General features: G+C 43.6%; 1 protein-coding gene across 1 annotated transcript in view; it reads left to right on the forward strand.

Annotated features, from left to right (window-relative positions):
- LOC137268761 (uncharacterized) overlaps window positions 1–18001 on the forward strand; it is an 86847-nt gene that overhangs the window by 13633 nt on the left and 55213 nt on the right. Inside the window, exons 10-17 of the mRNA XM_067803341.1 lie at window positions 1170–1342; window positions 2550–2681; window positions 3478–3629; window positions 4496–4622; window positions 5681–5929; window positions 7567–7776; window positions 8325–8426; window positions 9411–9603. Coding sequence (XP_067659442.1) covers window positions 1170–1342; window positions 2550–2681; window positions 3478–3629; window positions 4496–4622; window positions 5681–5929; window positions 7567–7776; window positions 8325–8426; window positions 9411–9603 — 1338 coding nt within the window. The remainder of the gene's footprint in view (window positions 1–1169; window positions 1343–2549; window positions 2682–3477; window positions 3630–4495; window positions 4623–5680; window positions 5930–7566; window positions 7777–8324; window positions 8427–9410; window positions 9604–18001) is intronic.

The following is an 18001-nucleotide window of genomic DNA, read 5'->3' on the forward strand; positions in this document are numbered from 1 at the left end:
GGGTTTTGAACATTAACAGAGTTAGTGTTTAGATATTAGGAGTAAATTTAGTTAAATTATTAGAAATTCATCAACAAAAAGTGTGAATATTTAATTAGTACTTCACACATTTGTTTTCATACATAGGTGTAATCATATTTAGTTCTTTAGTTTCTCATTAGAAATAATTGTTAGCATGTTTAGTTCCTCATAAACAATAAGTGTTATCACGTTTAGTTGATTAGATACATTTACGATTTCCACAAAAAACCTTCAGAACACCGCCATTTAAAGTTCTCTGATTTTTTTACCAGGTGCATTCTTTTCCAACACTGAACATATTTATTTGCAACACAAAAGTATAATAGCTTTCTGGGGTGGTGGGTCAACTCTGTGGGTAAAGCGTTAGCTTGTTATGCCAAAGAATCAGGTTTGTTTCCCCTCTTGGGAAAAGTGTCTGAAGCCCATTTCTGGTGTCATTTGATATTGCTAGAATATTGCTAACAGCAGCGTGAAAAACATAATCACTCATTCATTCACGCTCTCACGCATTCAGTTCTCTAGATAGAAATTAAGCTTGCACTATCTTGCCATCAATGTCTTGGCCTGAGTGGGAAAAAGGTAGCCACAGGCTACCTGGAAGTTACTTGTTTAAGATGGTGATGCTTAGATTATGATGAGTCAAGCATATAGGTAAGTATAGTGGGAAGAATGTGTATGTAGTATGTATGTAGTATGTATGTAGAATGCATAGTTTCAGAAAATATTGATTAAAGAAAGCTGCAACACAAAAACAGGGTGAAATTGGAGATTCAGTTTCAGAACCTCTGGAAAATTTAGACTTCCGTTATATCGACTGTTATTTGTTGTATATCATAATGTTAGTAGGTGCTAGGTGGAAGGGAAGACCGTGTGGTTCATGTGCTGTGAGATATGTCAGTTATATTGGCATGAAGTCAGTGTAGATTAATTGTTGTATTTGTGATTTGACAAGCTCAGAAAATTTGAATGAAGCACCTTCGACATCAGTCCTAGTTTCTGTATTTCAACTTTTAAGATTTATAAATCGGATTTAATTACTTCTAAAATTTCAAAAACCAATGTCTCGGATTCATCAGTAGAACTTGGCAGAAACTGGGCGCCAGAACTCCGAGCACAGTTCCCCTTTAACGCCCGTGTTTCCACCGCAGACATCCCCCAGAGACGGATGGATTCCATGAAGGTGGTGATCGTCAGGCGGAATTCCATCACGACCAATCTGCTACAAAACCTTCGAAAGGAACCACAGAGTCCACAGGCTGTTACTGTCGACACTGCTTACAAGATCGGCTCGACTGTCTACCCAATAGTTGAATGCCAGGAGGTAAAGTCAGCCAATTTACTCACACATAACCTGTGAAAATCTTGGTTAGAACTGATCTTCAGCATCCATACTTTAGAGTCAGCTGATGAGACTGGGTGGCAAGGCTCGCTGACTTGGTTAATGGACATCATTGCTTCCATTTATGTGCATTGATGCTCATGATGTCACTCACTGGGTTACAAACAAACAAAGGTAGAACGTTTGAAGATGTTCCAGCACAAAGGCTTAAACATATCAAGAAATATTAGAATATGGTTTATTAATATCCTTTGTTATTGTCAAGACAGTAGTTGACAATAAAATACAATTTTAAGTTTAATCTGAGAGAAAAAGAATCTGTTGAGTCAACAAACAGCCTGTCCGAGACTGGCAACTTTTGTGTCAGGCTGTCTGAAGATAAACTCTCCACCAGCACTATAGTCTGGCTGACATTTTTAAATGCCTCCCTTTTGGAGGGTTCGTATGAATAATATGTGAGAAGATATATTTGAGATGGGTATTGCTCTAAACTTTCGCTATTAAATCTTTTCAGAAACTGTATCATTTTGAGGATGTAAACCGATAAGTGAAATACTGTTTAACAAGCTCTTTATAAATGTCACAGGCTGGAGTTGTGATGAAGAATTTAAATTCATATTTCTTATTTTTAATCTGGTGAATTAATTCACATCTGAAACAATGATTACTTGATTTTGTCAGTTTTTGCCCTTATGCAGAAAAACTGTGTATTTGACACACAAATTATCTCAAGTATGCAGTGGATTTGAAAGCTTGCATCATTTTTTGATGCAATGCTTCTGGGCCCTAAGTTCACCAATCAATGTTTGTAAGTTATTGCTGTTACTTTATTGTTTGCCGGTTGAATGCTCAGTGCTGATTAAATGCTTGACCTGATTTACTTTGTCACAGTTGATGTCTTGCTAAAAGTTGCATACTGAAGTTGACTCCCAAAAACATGTCCATGACTCCCTCTCGTGATACCAGGGAGTCATGATGACTCCTAAATGTTGATGTCTAGGGCAAACACTGTTGTTTTTGTAAAATAATGCAGTTTATGAGTCAAAAGTGCCAACAAGCAATTCTCTAGACAGACAGGCAACATTTATTGACCACCTCAGCCCGACTGACTGGTTGAGTTTGAAAAATATTTCGATCACTGGCCCATTGCGGAATTGTCGCTATATGTGACACCTGTGTTTTGTTTCAGGGCTTTCTGGACCTGTACGTGACACCGAGGACTCTGTATGTCATTACCACTGACCTGAGTGATGACAAGAACGTGGCAGATGAAGCTGCCAGAATCGCTGCTGTCATCTGCCAAGTTGCCTCCAAAGTTGGGGTGAGAGAATGCCCTATGAAGAAATATTTGCTTTTGTTTGTACTTTTTGTCTCTCATTGGAAAGGCAACACAAAACAGAAATGGTTCCTAGCGTGCCCAACCTAGGATGTGAATATTGTTCGTGAAGAAGGTGTTACCTATCCATTATATATTTCCATTCAGAGCAGTCTAGGTTTGTTTTTGAAATACAGCAATTTAAGTTGTTTACTGGTCATGAGGGGAACATGAGTTGATGTACCCTTGATCTTTGTTAATGCTCCCTGTGCCCAGAGGGAAACATAAACAACCATGGAGGGTACATCAACCCATGGGCCCCTGAAGGACCAGTGAACAATGTATTTATCTCACGATCATTTCAATATTAATTTTGAATTGTTTGAAGCAGGGATACAAATCTTTCTTAAGCCATCACTACATTTTGCAAACAAAAAACCCCAGATTTGGTGTTGTCTGCCTCCCATCGATTTGCATTCGCATAACATTGGTAATTTCTGCACATCACACGTGATTCAATGTTATTCGAGATAAAGAATCACTACCATGAAGTACCAGATGAGTTTGCCTTTCCCAGCAGGGTACAATGAAATGTTCCTTGCTTGTAAGAAGTGTACATTGAAAATAGTAAAAGAGTGCTCAGCCAATCAGAAAATGACATTTATGTGTGAGTAAGATAATATGACCTGCAGAATACTATGTTTAGTCAGTTAGATTTTAAGCCTTGATGACTGTACAATCAGATCTGTAGAGATCAGGTTGTGTCAGAATGTCCTTGCAAATTTGACTTGTGTCTGTGCAGGGAGAGTGTGGCTTCATTGTGGCGTTACTAGACAGTGAGAAGGTCAAGGCTGTGTCTGGGAACATTCTCAAGAACAAGATCATGACCACAATTGGCACCATTGTTGGGGAACTCAAGGCTATCACAAAGACTTACAAACCCCCCAAAATTAGGTGAGTTTGTTTCTCTAAGATCAGAGTTTTGTTAAATGTAAGTGATTGTCAGTGATCTGTAATAGTATTGTATACAGCACCCTCTGTCTAATTCAGACCAGCTTGGAACTGACTGCAAAGTCCAAATTAGACAGCAGTCTGGGTTACACAGAAATTTCTTATATCGATGCCTAAAGGTTCGGACCGTAAGTTCAGTCCAGTTTATACAGGAATCCGAGAAAGAAAGAGTCTGAGTTGAAAAGAGTGCACTGTAATTGTATCCCACTCATACTTTAACAGTGTTGGGTTGGTTGGTTGGTTTGTTGTTTCCCACCACATTCAGCAATATTCCAGTATTCAAGCTCTATGGCAGTGTAAGTAATCGAGTCTGGATGAGACAATCCTGTGATCAATAGCTTGGGCATTGAATTATGAAGGCGTGTCAGCGAGCCTGATCATCCAATCCCATTAGGCGCCTCTGAAGACAAATTCTAACCAACATTTTCATCGGTTTAGGGACTGTTCATATTCATGGCAAGTAGGGTGAGATGCTGATTTTTTTTAAAAGGGGAGGTCACCCATTTTGTCCTCATGAGGTAGGGGGGTCATTAGTTTTTAACAGACACACTGTGGTGGTCATTGATTTTGCACATGACATGCAGGGTGGGTGGGGAGGGGGGTCTAGTAAGTTACCTTTTACATAAATTTTAGGAGGGTCATTTATATTGTACATGCTTCTCTATCAAAATCATCATTACCCATCCCCCGCCTCCTCAACCATAAATTATGAACGGCCTCTTACTTAGACAGACATAGTACAAATCCTCTTGTAACAAGTCATGTTTATTAACCCTGTCACTCACTCACTCACTCACTCTGTGTGACAGCCTGGAGTCGGATGAAGACTACCAGGAGTCGGAGGTCCACTGTCGGGGTATGTACTTGATGGACAGTCTCAACACAGACTTCAAGGTCACCACAGTTACAGTCAAAGAGACTCCCATGGGACTTTCAGTAAGTATTACTATCAGTTATGTCCCCTTTACCTACAGGATCTGCTTCTGATGGGTTCAAGTCCCGGACTGGTTATCATATCCTTTGTGTATCCTATCAGAGTGGGGTGGTGGGGTAGCCTAGTGGTTAAAGTGTTCGCTTGTCATGCCAAAGACCCAGGTTTGATTCCCCATTTTTGGGTGTCCCCCGCCGTGATATTGCTGGAATATTTCTAAAAAGCGGCGTAAAACATAACTCACTCACTAACTCACTCCTGTCATAGCACCATACCATGGTTATGGTAACAGACTGGATGAACAAACACGCTATTAATGCACTAAGGTTTGCCTACTTTGACAGAGGTGTTTTGCAGAGATGAAGTTTGTTATCACAGGTTAAAATCCCAGATTCACCCTGATCCTGTTCCTAGGCGTGTTGTCACTGTGAGGCTGAAATATTGCTGATGTGGCATTAAGTTTTAAATCATTCTCTAAAGGTTTGTAAATAGCACATGTGGGGGCAGAAATTTCATCCATGAGATTAAATACCAGTATAGGAAACCTGCTTCTGGTTTTCCTCCTTCACAAGCTGATCTGCTGTGATTTAGCAAAAATGCTAGGTCTGACATTTGAAGATTTGATCCTTAGAATTGATCTTCAGTAACCCAAGCTTGTAGTAGGAGGCGACTAATGGGATTGCGTGGTCAGGCCTGCTAACTCGGTTGACACATGTCATGGTATCCAGCTGTGTAGACTGATGCTCATGCTGTAATCACTGGATTGTCTGGTCCAGATTTCACTATTTACAGACTGCCACTGCTGGAATATTGCGGCGTAAAACTTAACTCACTCACCTACTGCTTGGCACTGTTCAAGTCGATGTTTAGCCCAAATCCTTATTTTGCTTTTGTTAAATCGATAGCTTGTCACGCCCTAAGACCTGGGTTCAATTCCCCGACATGGGTACACTGGGTGAAGCCCATTTCTGGTGTCCTCTGCCATGATTACTTGCAGACCGCTGTCAAAAGACTGGAATGTTGCCAAAAGTGGTGTACAACTAAAACTCATCCTATTTTGCAGGATGCTGACAAGAATGTGTTCAATAAGGCTCTACTGGCATGTGCTGAGGATCTGGATGGACGATGTGAAGAGTACCAGAACTTAGTAGACTCTCCTGATGTAAAGGAACTGTTGTCAGCCAAGATGGCTGACTTGCTCAAGGAAGGGCTTCATGACATGCCTACAGCAGGGATGCTGCTGAAAGGACTCTCCCTGTTCAAGAGCAATCCACACCTTGTGGCAGCATCTCTTGGACTACTCAATATTCTGGTAAGTTAAACCAGCAGTGCCATCTCATTAAGTTAAAAGGAAGTCATTTCAATACTTGTGCTGAAGGATTCGTTGTCAGCCCAGGTGCTACAGATTTGTACCACAGATACGTTTCTGTATACAGAAATGTACCCTACCGAAAATCAGAATATAGAAGCGTACCTGTAAGTCCATTCTGCACTGAGCCATTTTCTTGTTCAGAACTGTCATACTGTTTATGAGTTGCATTTGATTATGTGATATAAGAAATGAACATAGACAGTAAAAAAGTAACTTCACAATGCCTCTTGCAATCACAGGCTGTGTGTCCTGTGATGAATAATTTTAAAAAATATGTATAAAAATTTGAGATGACCTCTGCCTTGAAAGGCTTCACAGTACAATGACATCAACCAGCCAGACGGCTTGCTTTGACCACATCCCCGTTATGTTGTCATCCATTTATGTCAAAAACATTTAGTTGAGAGTCAAAATCAGGTTTCAATCAACATGCAGAAATACAGAAAAAGTTGCTAAGTGTCATGAGTGGTGCAAGACTGGACAGTCATCCACGATCATGTTTGTGTTAAGTGTTAATCGATTACTGTATGATGGAATTATAGCATAGTGATTACTATAGCAGCCAGGTGGGGTACACCAAAGTGTCCGACCTTGTCTTGATGTATTGTACTTTGAAGCAATTCTGGTCAGAGGGCATCTCAAAAACAATCTTTTGTAAATCTTAAATCCTTGCATGGTCACGAGGACCTGGGCTCAGAGACAGGCAAATGGAAACAACTACTTATGATTGAGTAATATGGGCTCATTCGCCATTTTGGCTACTGTGTGAGTTTCTGTATTTTGACCCACCAATAACCACCGTCAACCACCGGAACCCACCGCTAAACCGTCTACCACCGGCATTTCCACTGGTACCACCGGTAATTTTAGTACCCACTGGCCAAAACGCTGATCCCACCACTGGATCACCAGCCACCACCTCCGGCTCCCGCACAGTATATATATATATACCCATTCACTGCTAGCTTCTTTGTCTGATGAGTCCAATCCTGGACGAAACTAGTCACCCAGTGCTAGCATCATAGCCCCCCTCGCCTATACCGGTCTCCAACCTCTTCCCAATCCTTTTAATAGTTTTCCGAGACAGTTCTTTCTCCAACAGACTCCTTTTGGCAGATAATAAGTTTTATTTGTACATATTTGAGATGCATTGTCATTTTACTGATCATGCTCAAAATCACTGACACTCTTCCCATTTTTAAAGCATAATTTAAAAATATTTTTATTCACAAAATTGATGACACCCCCTACCTCTGCAAAAAGAAAATGGGTGACACGCCCTCCCACCTCTTACAAATCATCATCACTGCCCCCAGCCATGTTTTATTATGAACAGCCTACAAAGGAAGTGAAATCCCTGAATAGGACTGTTGGCTAAAATAGATTGGTGATAGTAATCAGTGTTGTGTGATAACTAATGATGATTTGTATCAGTGATGTTCACTGAATGACCTTCTACAATCATTGAACTTGTCTTTGTATTTTGAAAAATATATTTTTCTGTTTTGTCATATTTCAGTACAATTAGCATCTACACAGTTTTCTTGCTTTTCAAAATATCATATGATTTATTTCAGGGCAAAGTTTGTTTTCTGGAATTGGAAGGTAAACAGTATGCCACATCGATGGAGTGGATTGCCAGCGTTCTCACTGCAGTAGCCGGTCCACCACCAGGTGGCAGCACAAACAATGGAAGAATAGTCAGCGTAGGGGACAACGCACCTATATGGACAAATGAAGAGTTTCAGAAAATGTTGAAAGAGAAGCTGAAACTCAATGAAAATAAGGTATTTATATTCATTTAATTTAATTCTGCGAGAAATGGAAAAAAAAATCTACAAGGATATGTCCTTTTTAAATATAATTTGAATTAACAGTACTTTGAGCAAATTCAATATGTTGTATTTGTCAATGTAAAAGTACAACATTTTCCTAACAAGAACCATTATTCAAATAGTGGGATAATCATGGAAACGAGGAGGAAAGTGTTACTGTTATAATCTATCAGTGTCTTTGTCTACCATTAATCAACTTGAAGCGTTGTTTTCCCTTGCAAATTCAGGATCCGCTGATACTGGGTTCAAATCCCCGATTAATTTCCTCTGTTACATTCTGTCAGCTGTCAGTTTCAAGACATGCTAATTAGTCTGTGGAATGCACTACGTGTGACTTCTGTCTCTTGTCACAGATTTTGTAATGTATTCACAGGAGCAAAGATGACAAATAATCTGTTATTCCTGAATGCTTGATGATAATTCTCAAATAACTGAAATGTTTTTTAAAAAAGTTTGCTTATCGTTTCTAATTAATTACCTCAGAGAATATTACATTCCAGATCTCTGAACTGACATCACCATTGAAGAGTCTAGGCATTGTCTTCATGCCTCAAGGTCTTATCTGTCTTGGTAACCTTGACCTTAAGCCTCCAGTACCACTGGTAAGGGGTGATAGTTTGCAGGATTTTTTTTTACCTCATACCTGGCTCCATGTCAGTATTTCCTTCTGTAATAGTTCCGCAGATGGGGTATATTGATATCAAATTCCTAATGGTTGTTGTAAGAGACAACTGGAGACATGTTACATTGGTTACCTCCCTTTAGCAGCTTGTTTGCCAGTCACTTGTACAGAAGATACCCGTATGGGAAGTTGATGAAAGTAAACGTTTCACCGCAAAATCAAATGTACCTTTGCTTACATAAAACTTTGTAGCTTTAGTGTGTAAAAGATTTCAGAATATAATGAAACTGTTTTCCTGAAAAATACACACAGAAGAGAAATCTGCTGTCAAAACAAGCTAGTTTCGTTAACTTTTCCCACATTTCTTACAAAATGTGAGTTTTTCTTTTTATATTTTGTTACAATATATTTATTATTAATTAAGTGATATTTTTAATATACAGGCAAGTTTCTGTGGAACATTTTGCCAAATGGACGAGTCCTGATACAAATTCATCAGCACTTACCAGTGTGGTCTGATATTTACTTCACTTGACTTACTTGAGTTCTACTCCCATATAAAATAAAGCTGTGATACAGGTGAAATAGTGTTGAATGCAGCATTTAACCCAGTATACTCACTCTCTAGCTTTCCTTTCTCATCAGGGGATGGGGGAAGGTGATGGGATAGCCTACTGGCTAAAGCGTTTACTCATCACGCCAAAAAATCTGGTTTGATTCCCAACATGGGGGACAATGTATGGAGCCCATTTATGGTGTCCCCTGCCATGATATTGCTGGAATATTGCAAAAAGCTGCATGAAACCAAACCCACTCACTCACTTACTCTGTCATCAGTGTACCTGTCCATGATACTTTTCAAATGTTGTTATAGCAATGTTAAACCAGACTCAGTATCCTGCTCACAACTTAAGTCAATGTTACCAGATAGATGTGTGAAGTTTCTGGAACCATGTTTTCTCAGACACATTTCCATGACAAGCGCCATGAAGCTCACAGTCTGAAAGTGTCATGCCAGTACACCTTCCCCCACCAGTTCTCAACAGCCTTGTTCCACCTCGTGCTGGCGTCGGTACTGAAGCTCCACACACCGGTGATGCTGTGGAGTCATGGAGTAGTCTTGCATGATGGGGTCACGGAAGTCACAGTCAAGAAAGGTCAGTTTTGAAAATATGTTTCACAAATATTAGGTAACAACTACAAATAATTATTCATGAATACAATATTATGGTTAAATGATTGATGCACACTATGGAGTGCTCATGTTGTCACTGCTAAGTTGTCACAACAATAACCATTGATACCATGACACTGAAATTTGGTTGGTAATAGTTATGGTCAACAGCGCCATGTGTGATCTTGACAAACTAACATGACATGTGCTACTGTGAGGCAGTAGTATAGGGAATGACAGTTCTGGACCACTTTCAAGAAAAGTCTCTACAAAGCCTTATTTACTAAATAAGGCTTTGGTTGGGGCCTTAGCTCTTGCTACTATTACCCCTACTACAAAAAAGTTGGCGTGCCTATGTCACGTTTACCGTGTGTTGGTAGGAGGTAACACTGTGCCGTACGGTACGATCAATAATTCTTCTCTTACAAACCCCCTACCCGGCCCATCCCTCAAGTAGTACAAGTTAGGTTCGTCGGCTTTCATATCCACTTTATCTATGTTGTAAGTTTTGACTGACCATATAGGATCGGTGGCCCGCTTACGGCTATCACCCTCGTGTTCCCCCGGCTGGTATAGATACCTCACTAGGGCCCTATCTGGTATCTGTTTCTCCTTCCCACGCAATGGAGCGGCCGACTCTGCAACTATTGATTTTAGTTTGATAGCGTCTGCCGGTTTCTTACCGGTGAGACGGGTGACTTCATGGTTGATTGCCGACACCACCTTGGGTAACCTCGTGACCCATTCAGTCGATCGTTTTCCAGGGGTGGCCATCTCCCTAGCATACTGATGGCCGAACAAGCGCTCAGCCAAAGTCCTATTAAATCTCTCAACTATGGCTTGGCTGCGATGGGCTCCGGCCGTGCCACGCCTGACCTTTGTATCGTGTTTGGCTAGCAGTTGTGACACGGCACCCATGAACTCCCGTCCGGGGTCAACTTGCAGCTGTGTCGGCCACGTCAGCGGGCTGCGTTTGTATATGCGTTCGAATCCTCTGGCTACCTGGGCCGAATCTTTCATGGTCAAGGGTTCGGCTTCCTTGTAACGACTGGCTACGTCCACTACGGTTAAGGCATACTTGTACCTCTTGTCGTGGGGTAGGAACAGTAGGTCTGCCTGGTGAACGCTATTAGGTATGTTAATACCGAACCTCCTTCTAGGCACGTAGCGTGGTGCCGGCAAATAGATCTGCCACAGGGCTTGTTTTTCAAGCCACGCTTTGGCTTCCTCCGGGTAGGCATCGTACACAAAAGTGTTTTTCCCCATCGTGTTTCGACTGGTCGTGCAACAACCGGCTGAGATGTTTTATCCACGTGTAGTGATACTTTTCACCTCGTTGGATCATGAATATATTGATAACTTGGCGATCCTTCACCGGGCTGACCCTGTGTACTATTGTTTTGTTACCTTCGTGCCCAAAGACATTTATAGCCAGATTATTCTGTTTTTCTACTTTAGTGATCTGGGATATGGGGGTGGGTTCATCTATACCATCCCAGTTGAGCCCATCGTCTTGGGGATAGCTAGAAAGCCTATCTGAATGAGTGTCAGCTGGAAATAAGGCTGACCTGATAGCTAACCTCAGGCAATCGTTTCCTCTATTCTTAACGTTTACTATGGCATGTTTGTTCTTATAGTAGGGAGGCAAGGCTAGGTATGACCCGCCTCTGAACGGCACGTAGTTAGCTATGTCTAGATAGACATTATCGATTTTATCTACAGCCCACCCGGACCCCAAGTGTGTGTAGCGTTCTAGGTATTCTCGTATCTGCTGAAAACTGGTATCGATTGATGTGCCAATGGTCTCTGTATGTGTGACGACCTCTTGTTGACCTCGGAAGTAAGGCTGAACATATTCAGTGGTACTCCCAACCTGCTTATCGAGCGACATTTTCACTGTGATCTGAAACTTGATACTTCCTAGGTTATTTAGTTCCTGGTTGACCTTATCAGCTATCAGAGGCTTGATATCTGTAATGTCTATGTTTCTATCAACGTGCATGCGCCAACCTCTCAAATAGTTGCCTACAGCGCGCTCAGTGCGCACGAACTGTAGGTCAATAGCTCTATTCTGTCGTAATAATTCTACAAGCTGTGGTTTTCTCATACGGGAATACCCGCCTAAACCCAAATCGTGTGCCTCGGCTTTCAGTTGTTTTACAGTGGGAGGTTTTGCTACGGGGGCATGTGATAACAATGCGGTTAACCCGGCTCTCCCCAGGTTTGAATAACCCGTGTATCCAAGCTGTTTTGCTTGAGCTTTTAATTGTGTTACCGTAGGAGGGGCTTCTAAACCTAGTAATCTCAACAATGCTGACTTCCGCATTCGAGAATACCCGATCACACCTCTCTGTTTTGCGACCCGCTTCAGCTCGCGTACAGTAGCCATAGTGTTTACACCTAAGAGAACCAATGTCTAATTGGTTCACAGTAAAGGGAGGTAACCCTTAAGTGGCTGTTTCACGCACTGTAATTGGAGTCTATCTTGAGCAGTCGCCTACGTTCTTTTATGTAGCCTTTTTTATTCTCATAGATGAGTTGATGTCTGACTACATTCGCTCCGTGAGCTTTACATAGACAGTAGTGCCCTTTAACCCCGATACCACACACAGAACACGTGTAGTTAGGACTTCCCATATGGAAACAACAGAACCCCTGATTCCTGCATTTCCTACCACAGGCCTCGGTCTTCCCCATAAGTATGTATTCGCATCGGTATGGAGCGGGTCTCATGTTTACTTATATAGGTATTTTAATTTAATTGCTTCGCAACCAACGCAGTAGCTGCTATACCCAACACTATGAAGACCAGTTCACGATTCATTTGTCCCTTGGATGGTGTGTAGTACTGAGCGAGTGTGGGTTTATTGAGCGGTTCCAATTGTTTACCAGTTAGTAGGTAGTATTCTTTCATTGCTTCATCAACATCGTTGAATGTTTGAACGGCATGGTTTTCACGCGTGAGTTGTTCGTTAATAAAATCGATCCTCTGGAGGCGTTTTTTAACGTACTCGGCCTGTGCTCTTTGTAATTTCTCAGTAGCGAGATCGTGCCGCTTCCTTTCTTCCTGTATTTCAGCCGCGTGATCATCTCGTAGTTTCGAGAAGAGGAAATTACTCCCGGAAAATGCCAGGGCATTCACTAACGCCCCACCGACCATCATAGCTATCGTGGCCATCCTATATTTATTTCATTATATTATCAGGTATTATTCCTTGTTTTACTAGGATGTCTTTTGTGGCCATCGCCATACCAAGGTTCATTATGAGCATACCCATATCCTGCAGGTTGAAATCTAGCTTGATAGTTGGTTGTTTAAGCACCATTTTAGTCAACCGAGCGTACCCTACGGCTAGACTGGCGACCACTGTGGCGTGGTATGCGTCGTTGACGAACGTTTTCCCCTCAGACATTATGTATATGATATAAAATATTAAAATTATAACATGATATGCGGGTCTACCGTGGGGGGCTCACTGTTGGGTGGTGGCTCACTGTGGGAGGGTACCCCCACGTATAACCACGAGATAGCCAAGGCAGCAGTTACGCCTACAGCTAACAACAGTCGGGTTGGGTTGGCCACTTTATGTTGGTTACACCACCGTTTTTTACCGGCAGCTACTCTCTTAGGATTCTTCTGCCTGGTTACTGTTGGGGGTACCCCCACTGGGGTCACTTCCCTCACTGGTTCCTGTGAAGGGGTCTCCTCCACTGTTGGGGGTACCACCACTGGGGTTTCCCTCACCTCGGGAGGGGTCTCCTGTGCAGCATCCATCTATACTATTATTATTATTCTTTCTCTCAAATTGACAATGTTTTGCCGTGATAATCGCCGCCGTCACTGGAGCCAACAACATACCATATTTGTGGTACAGCTCGCAGCTGATAGAGCTCACGGCGTGTTCGATAAAAGGGTCTTTATCTAGGTCCTCCCACAGGTAAAGTCGGCGCTCTGGTGGAATGGGAAGGAAGTGTGACACAATACCGGTGTATATCTGGGTCATAGCCGATCCTATTGTCTTTGTCATTTCTGCTCCGAGCCGGGACTCGTATCTAGCGTACAGCTTATCGATTTCTTCGGCTGACATTTTGTGAATTTTATCCGGAGTGTAGTCTCCAAAGTAATGTTTGGCTTTGCCACCAACAGCCAACGCCACCAGTTTCTCTCGCTTATCATCAGTGGGGGTACACCCCACAGTGGGGCCTGCCGGCGGCGTGGGGGAGACCCCCAACTGTTCGAGCAATTCCTCACACTCCATCTTATAATATAACAAGTAATATTTAGTTTTAACTATATAATACCCGATGCAGACAAAACACAGAGAAATGAAGGTTAAGTTGCACACGACAAACACTTCGAATATCATAGCTATATGCTTAGCTTTGCTTAGCTTTAGCTTAGCTTTAGCTTAGCTTTGCTTAGCTTTGCTTAGCTTTGCTTAGCTTTAGCATACTATATATGCTACTGGTTGGTCGGTCTTGAGCACGAGCTTAGCGTGTTTAGTTTCAGCGAGCTGTTTCTTCACCCGTTCCCGTTCTAATTTACTCATCACATCGTTCTCTCTCAAACACTCCTCGAACGAATCCCTGTCCTTGCAGTGAAATAAGGCCACCCATCGCGTCTGCTCCCTGAGGTCTTTCAACACAGAGTTGAACTTCTGCGTTAGCACCCAGACGCTGTGATTTGCATGCCGGCCGGAGAAGGCCAGGTACGATAGCATGTCTCTCTTTTTTGTTATCTCGCGATTAGCGCTGCAGTCGTCCAGTATGAACAGCGTCGGTTCCCCTTTAAATTTCTCGTGAAGAGCTTTCAACCAGTCCTGCAGACGTGTTCCAGGGTCGATTTTGTGTACGTCCGGGTCCGTCATCACCCAAGGTCGCGCGTACGTTTTATTCATGCTCAGAGTAGGGCACATGATAACGATGTTATCGAACACATCCTTGTAGTAACTCTCCAACATATCCAACACGAAAACGGTCTTCCCACAGCCAGTCTGCCCGCACACTATGGCGCAGTGTGGGTCAGTGGGGAGGTCAATAGATGGCTTGCACGAATCTCCCATTGTCTATATTAAGTTGCGCGTCCATAATAACGTACAGATATAATTTCAATTTACCAGCGGTTTGAGCCTTCTTAGTAATCTGGATGGTTATCCCTTCGCTGCCGTTATCTATACGACGCCCGCTACCGTGCAGTTTATCATCATCCGTGGATCGCATGTCCAACCATAGGGCGTACTTGGTGGTCAGGTATTCACCGATCTGCACGGAGCCGAGGTCCAGGTCCTTTGTTATGTAATCCCCCACTGGTAGCTTTTTTATCTCATCCCACTGCTGGTGTGGTCTCATACCATGACTGAACAGCTGGTTGGGCACGCCCTCGATGGTCACTTCCACCTTTTCAATCTCGGGGTTGAAAAACTTCTCGCTGTCCCTCCGGAATGGATCGTAATACTCCACGGGGACGACCAGGATACCTTTCATCGATCGCGCCGGCACGTTCAGGTTGATATTCCACACAGTGTCGCTCTTATCTCGCACGACTGATCTATGCCTCAGTACGCGATCGTACAGTATAGCCATCTTCCCAGAGTACTGACTTCGAACCTGCCTGGCTAGCTCCGGGCTAGTGACCATGTCGAACTCCAGAGAGATGTTGTCTATAGCATAACTGGCCTCATCACCGTTCGGCGTACGCACTACTTTGCTATAGTCGTTAAACGTGAGCTCGTATTCGAGCCTATCACCCAGCGCGGCCTGGTAAAACGGTGCGTGTCCCGTGAGCAACTCGAAGTCGAGCGGCACGCAGAATCGATTCCCGTATGCTCGAGCGATGGCCTTTTCACCGTCCGATAGTTTGTCTTGCTGGTCTTGCGTGAAGACATACCCTATGCGTGCCCGGGGTTGATTTGCTGATACCCTGGTACACATCATTGACTCGTTCTCTCTCGCTTTTCCAGAGATCCCTGTAGCAGTGAAACACGTCGCTGTCGTCGATGCTCAGCACCTCGTTACCGCTGATCTTGACGGTCGTTTTCTTGATGATGGCTCGCCCCATGTTACGCACTAGCTCGCGTTTGTCGTTGTCGGAGGTCAACGTGATATTGAACGCCAGTCGAACAGTGCCTGGTACAATGAGGTCATTCTCACCAAGGTTTGGAAATCTAACCAGCAGAGTTTGATTCTGGTCTATCTTGCTTGGATTGTTGGTGATGGTCACCGACTGGCGCACGGCTCTGGCTCCTAATGGCTCTCTCAATCTTCTGAAAGGATCTAATTTTCTGCCGTACATTATTATATATAAACGAAATATATTTTTAATACTAAATAATGGATGAAGACATACCTATGAGGGAGATGTGGGATGATACTATGGATGATACAGGGGCCGATCAGGAGACCTCATTCAGCCTACAGCCGGCTGTCGAGCAGGAGACCTCATTCTCACCAAGGACCACACTCGTGAAGGGCGCCGTTGACGATTATTACAAAGCAGTTGCAGAAAGAGACAAAATCAAACCGTTGTGGCGAGACTATACCAAGTTTACCGTTGATGACCAGGGCAAGATGCGTTTTTTATATAATAACCAGGAGATCGATCTCATGAATAAAATCACGGGAGAACCGCTTGCTTTATCAACACTGAGAAAAGACCATAATATTGGCTTTGTCCAAAATGAACTAGGTTTCAGAGATTACGGTGGCGCGCGACCTAAGAAGATTCCCCCGAAGGCCCGTCAAGATCTGGAAGTCATCAGGGACGCCACATCGGTTCAAAACATGACTTATGATATTGAAAAGGTGTTGGCCGACTACGAGAACAAGCCCTTCCCGGGCCTCGAAACTACCTTTCGGGAACTGAAGGGGTTGGACCTGTTGATGCAAACCATTCGTGGTCAGCTCTGGAAAAGCACGGCCAAAGTGAGTGAGATAGACGACCACATCGCCCGTGAAAAGACCAAACTCGGTGAAACTGAGGACGAGTCTCTGAAAGCCACCATCGAGGAACGAATACGTAATTTGGAAGATGAAAGGCAGGTCTGGTTGGAGACAGCGTCCGGCTACAAAGAAAAGCTTCGATCCCAGGCCAACCGTGTGCGGGAAACCATCAATCAAGTCCTCTACCGAGACACCACGTTAGCAGACAGGATTCGGATATTGTTCCGGGAGCAAGGGATCACCATCGCCAGCATTCTGACTGCATTGGGTTTCATCATATCAACCCTGGTGGTGTCACTGACAGGGGGAACCCCCACACCTGCCGGCGGGGGAACTCCCACTCCCACAGGCGGTGGAGGTGTTAAAGACTGGATAAAAAAACTCGGGGAAGGCCTAGCTAAACTAGCTGGTAAAGCCGCCGAAGCCCTTCCCGGCATCCTGGGTAGCATCGTCTCGTGGTTGTTGAGCGCTCTGTCTAAAACTGCCATGTGGCTCAGTCAAAACCTGTGGGCAGCCATCGTCGCCGTGGCGGGTCTGGTGTACGTAGCGGCTAAAAAATCTTTAACCAAATAAGTCCCAAAGCTACCCCACCAACCACCAGGGCCGTTTTACTATAAATATGCTGCTGAGCCTGCATATGGGGGTGTGTGGGGGGTACCCCCACATGAACTTTAGACTCCGGGGGTGGCGCCACTATACCCGTTTCACGTGGTGGGATGTGTGGGATATGGGCGGTGTTAATATCGGGGTTGATACCCAACTTTTGATCCTTCGTGGCTATGACTATTTTGTTGTTATAACCCACCACTTTTTTTACTCTCAGTTGCATATCACTCGGAGCCATGTACAACCCCACGCCGAACACGTAATTGACTTTCGATCTGGCGTATTCTAACACGTTTTGGTAGCGTTCGATGGCCCGCGGGAGATCAACTGGAGAATTGATAGCATCCTCAACGTTGGAAACAAACTGTTTCTGAGCGTCGTAAGCAGTTCCCTTACCGAGGATGTTGGAACGCGTCATAGACTGCGCACCCAACAGCGCCCACACGTACGTTCGAATCGAGTCGTTCAAGCGTATTGTACCAGCACGAGTGAATTCTTTCGATGTTTTTGAGATCATTTTAGTCCAGGCTGTGGCTGCATCAGGATTGGTTTGCTTTATACAGCTGACATGGATCTGTTCATTCGTTGTGGGGCCTGTAAATGTATGACGGTGTGGGTTGTATGAACCATCTTTAGAACCGGCCTGATATGTCCCGGACCTGTAGAAGTACACGAGAACTATACCGAGACCATGGTTCACACCAGGAAGGCGAAAGTCTTTATTCGTTGGAATCTCAAACTCCCCACAAATACGTTCATAAGCGCGTCTATCATAGCCGTTATTCGTCATACTCCACCCTATATCTTGGGGAAGAGGAGCACTTATTTCCTTCAAT

This window comes from Haliotis asinina, chromosome 16 (assembly GCF_037392515.1).
Source record: "Haliotis asinina isolate JCU_RB_2024 chromosome 16, JCU_Hal_asi_v2, whole genome shotgun sequence".
NCBI classification, from domain to species: Eukaryota; Metazoa; Mollusca; class Gastropoda; order Lepetellida; family Haliotidae; genus Haliotis; species Haliotis asinina.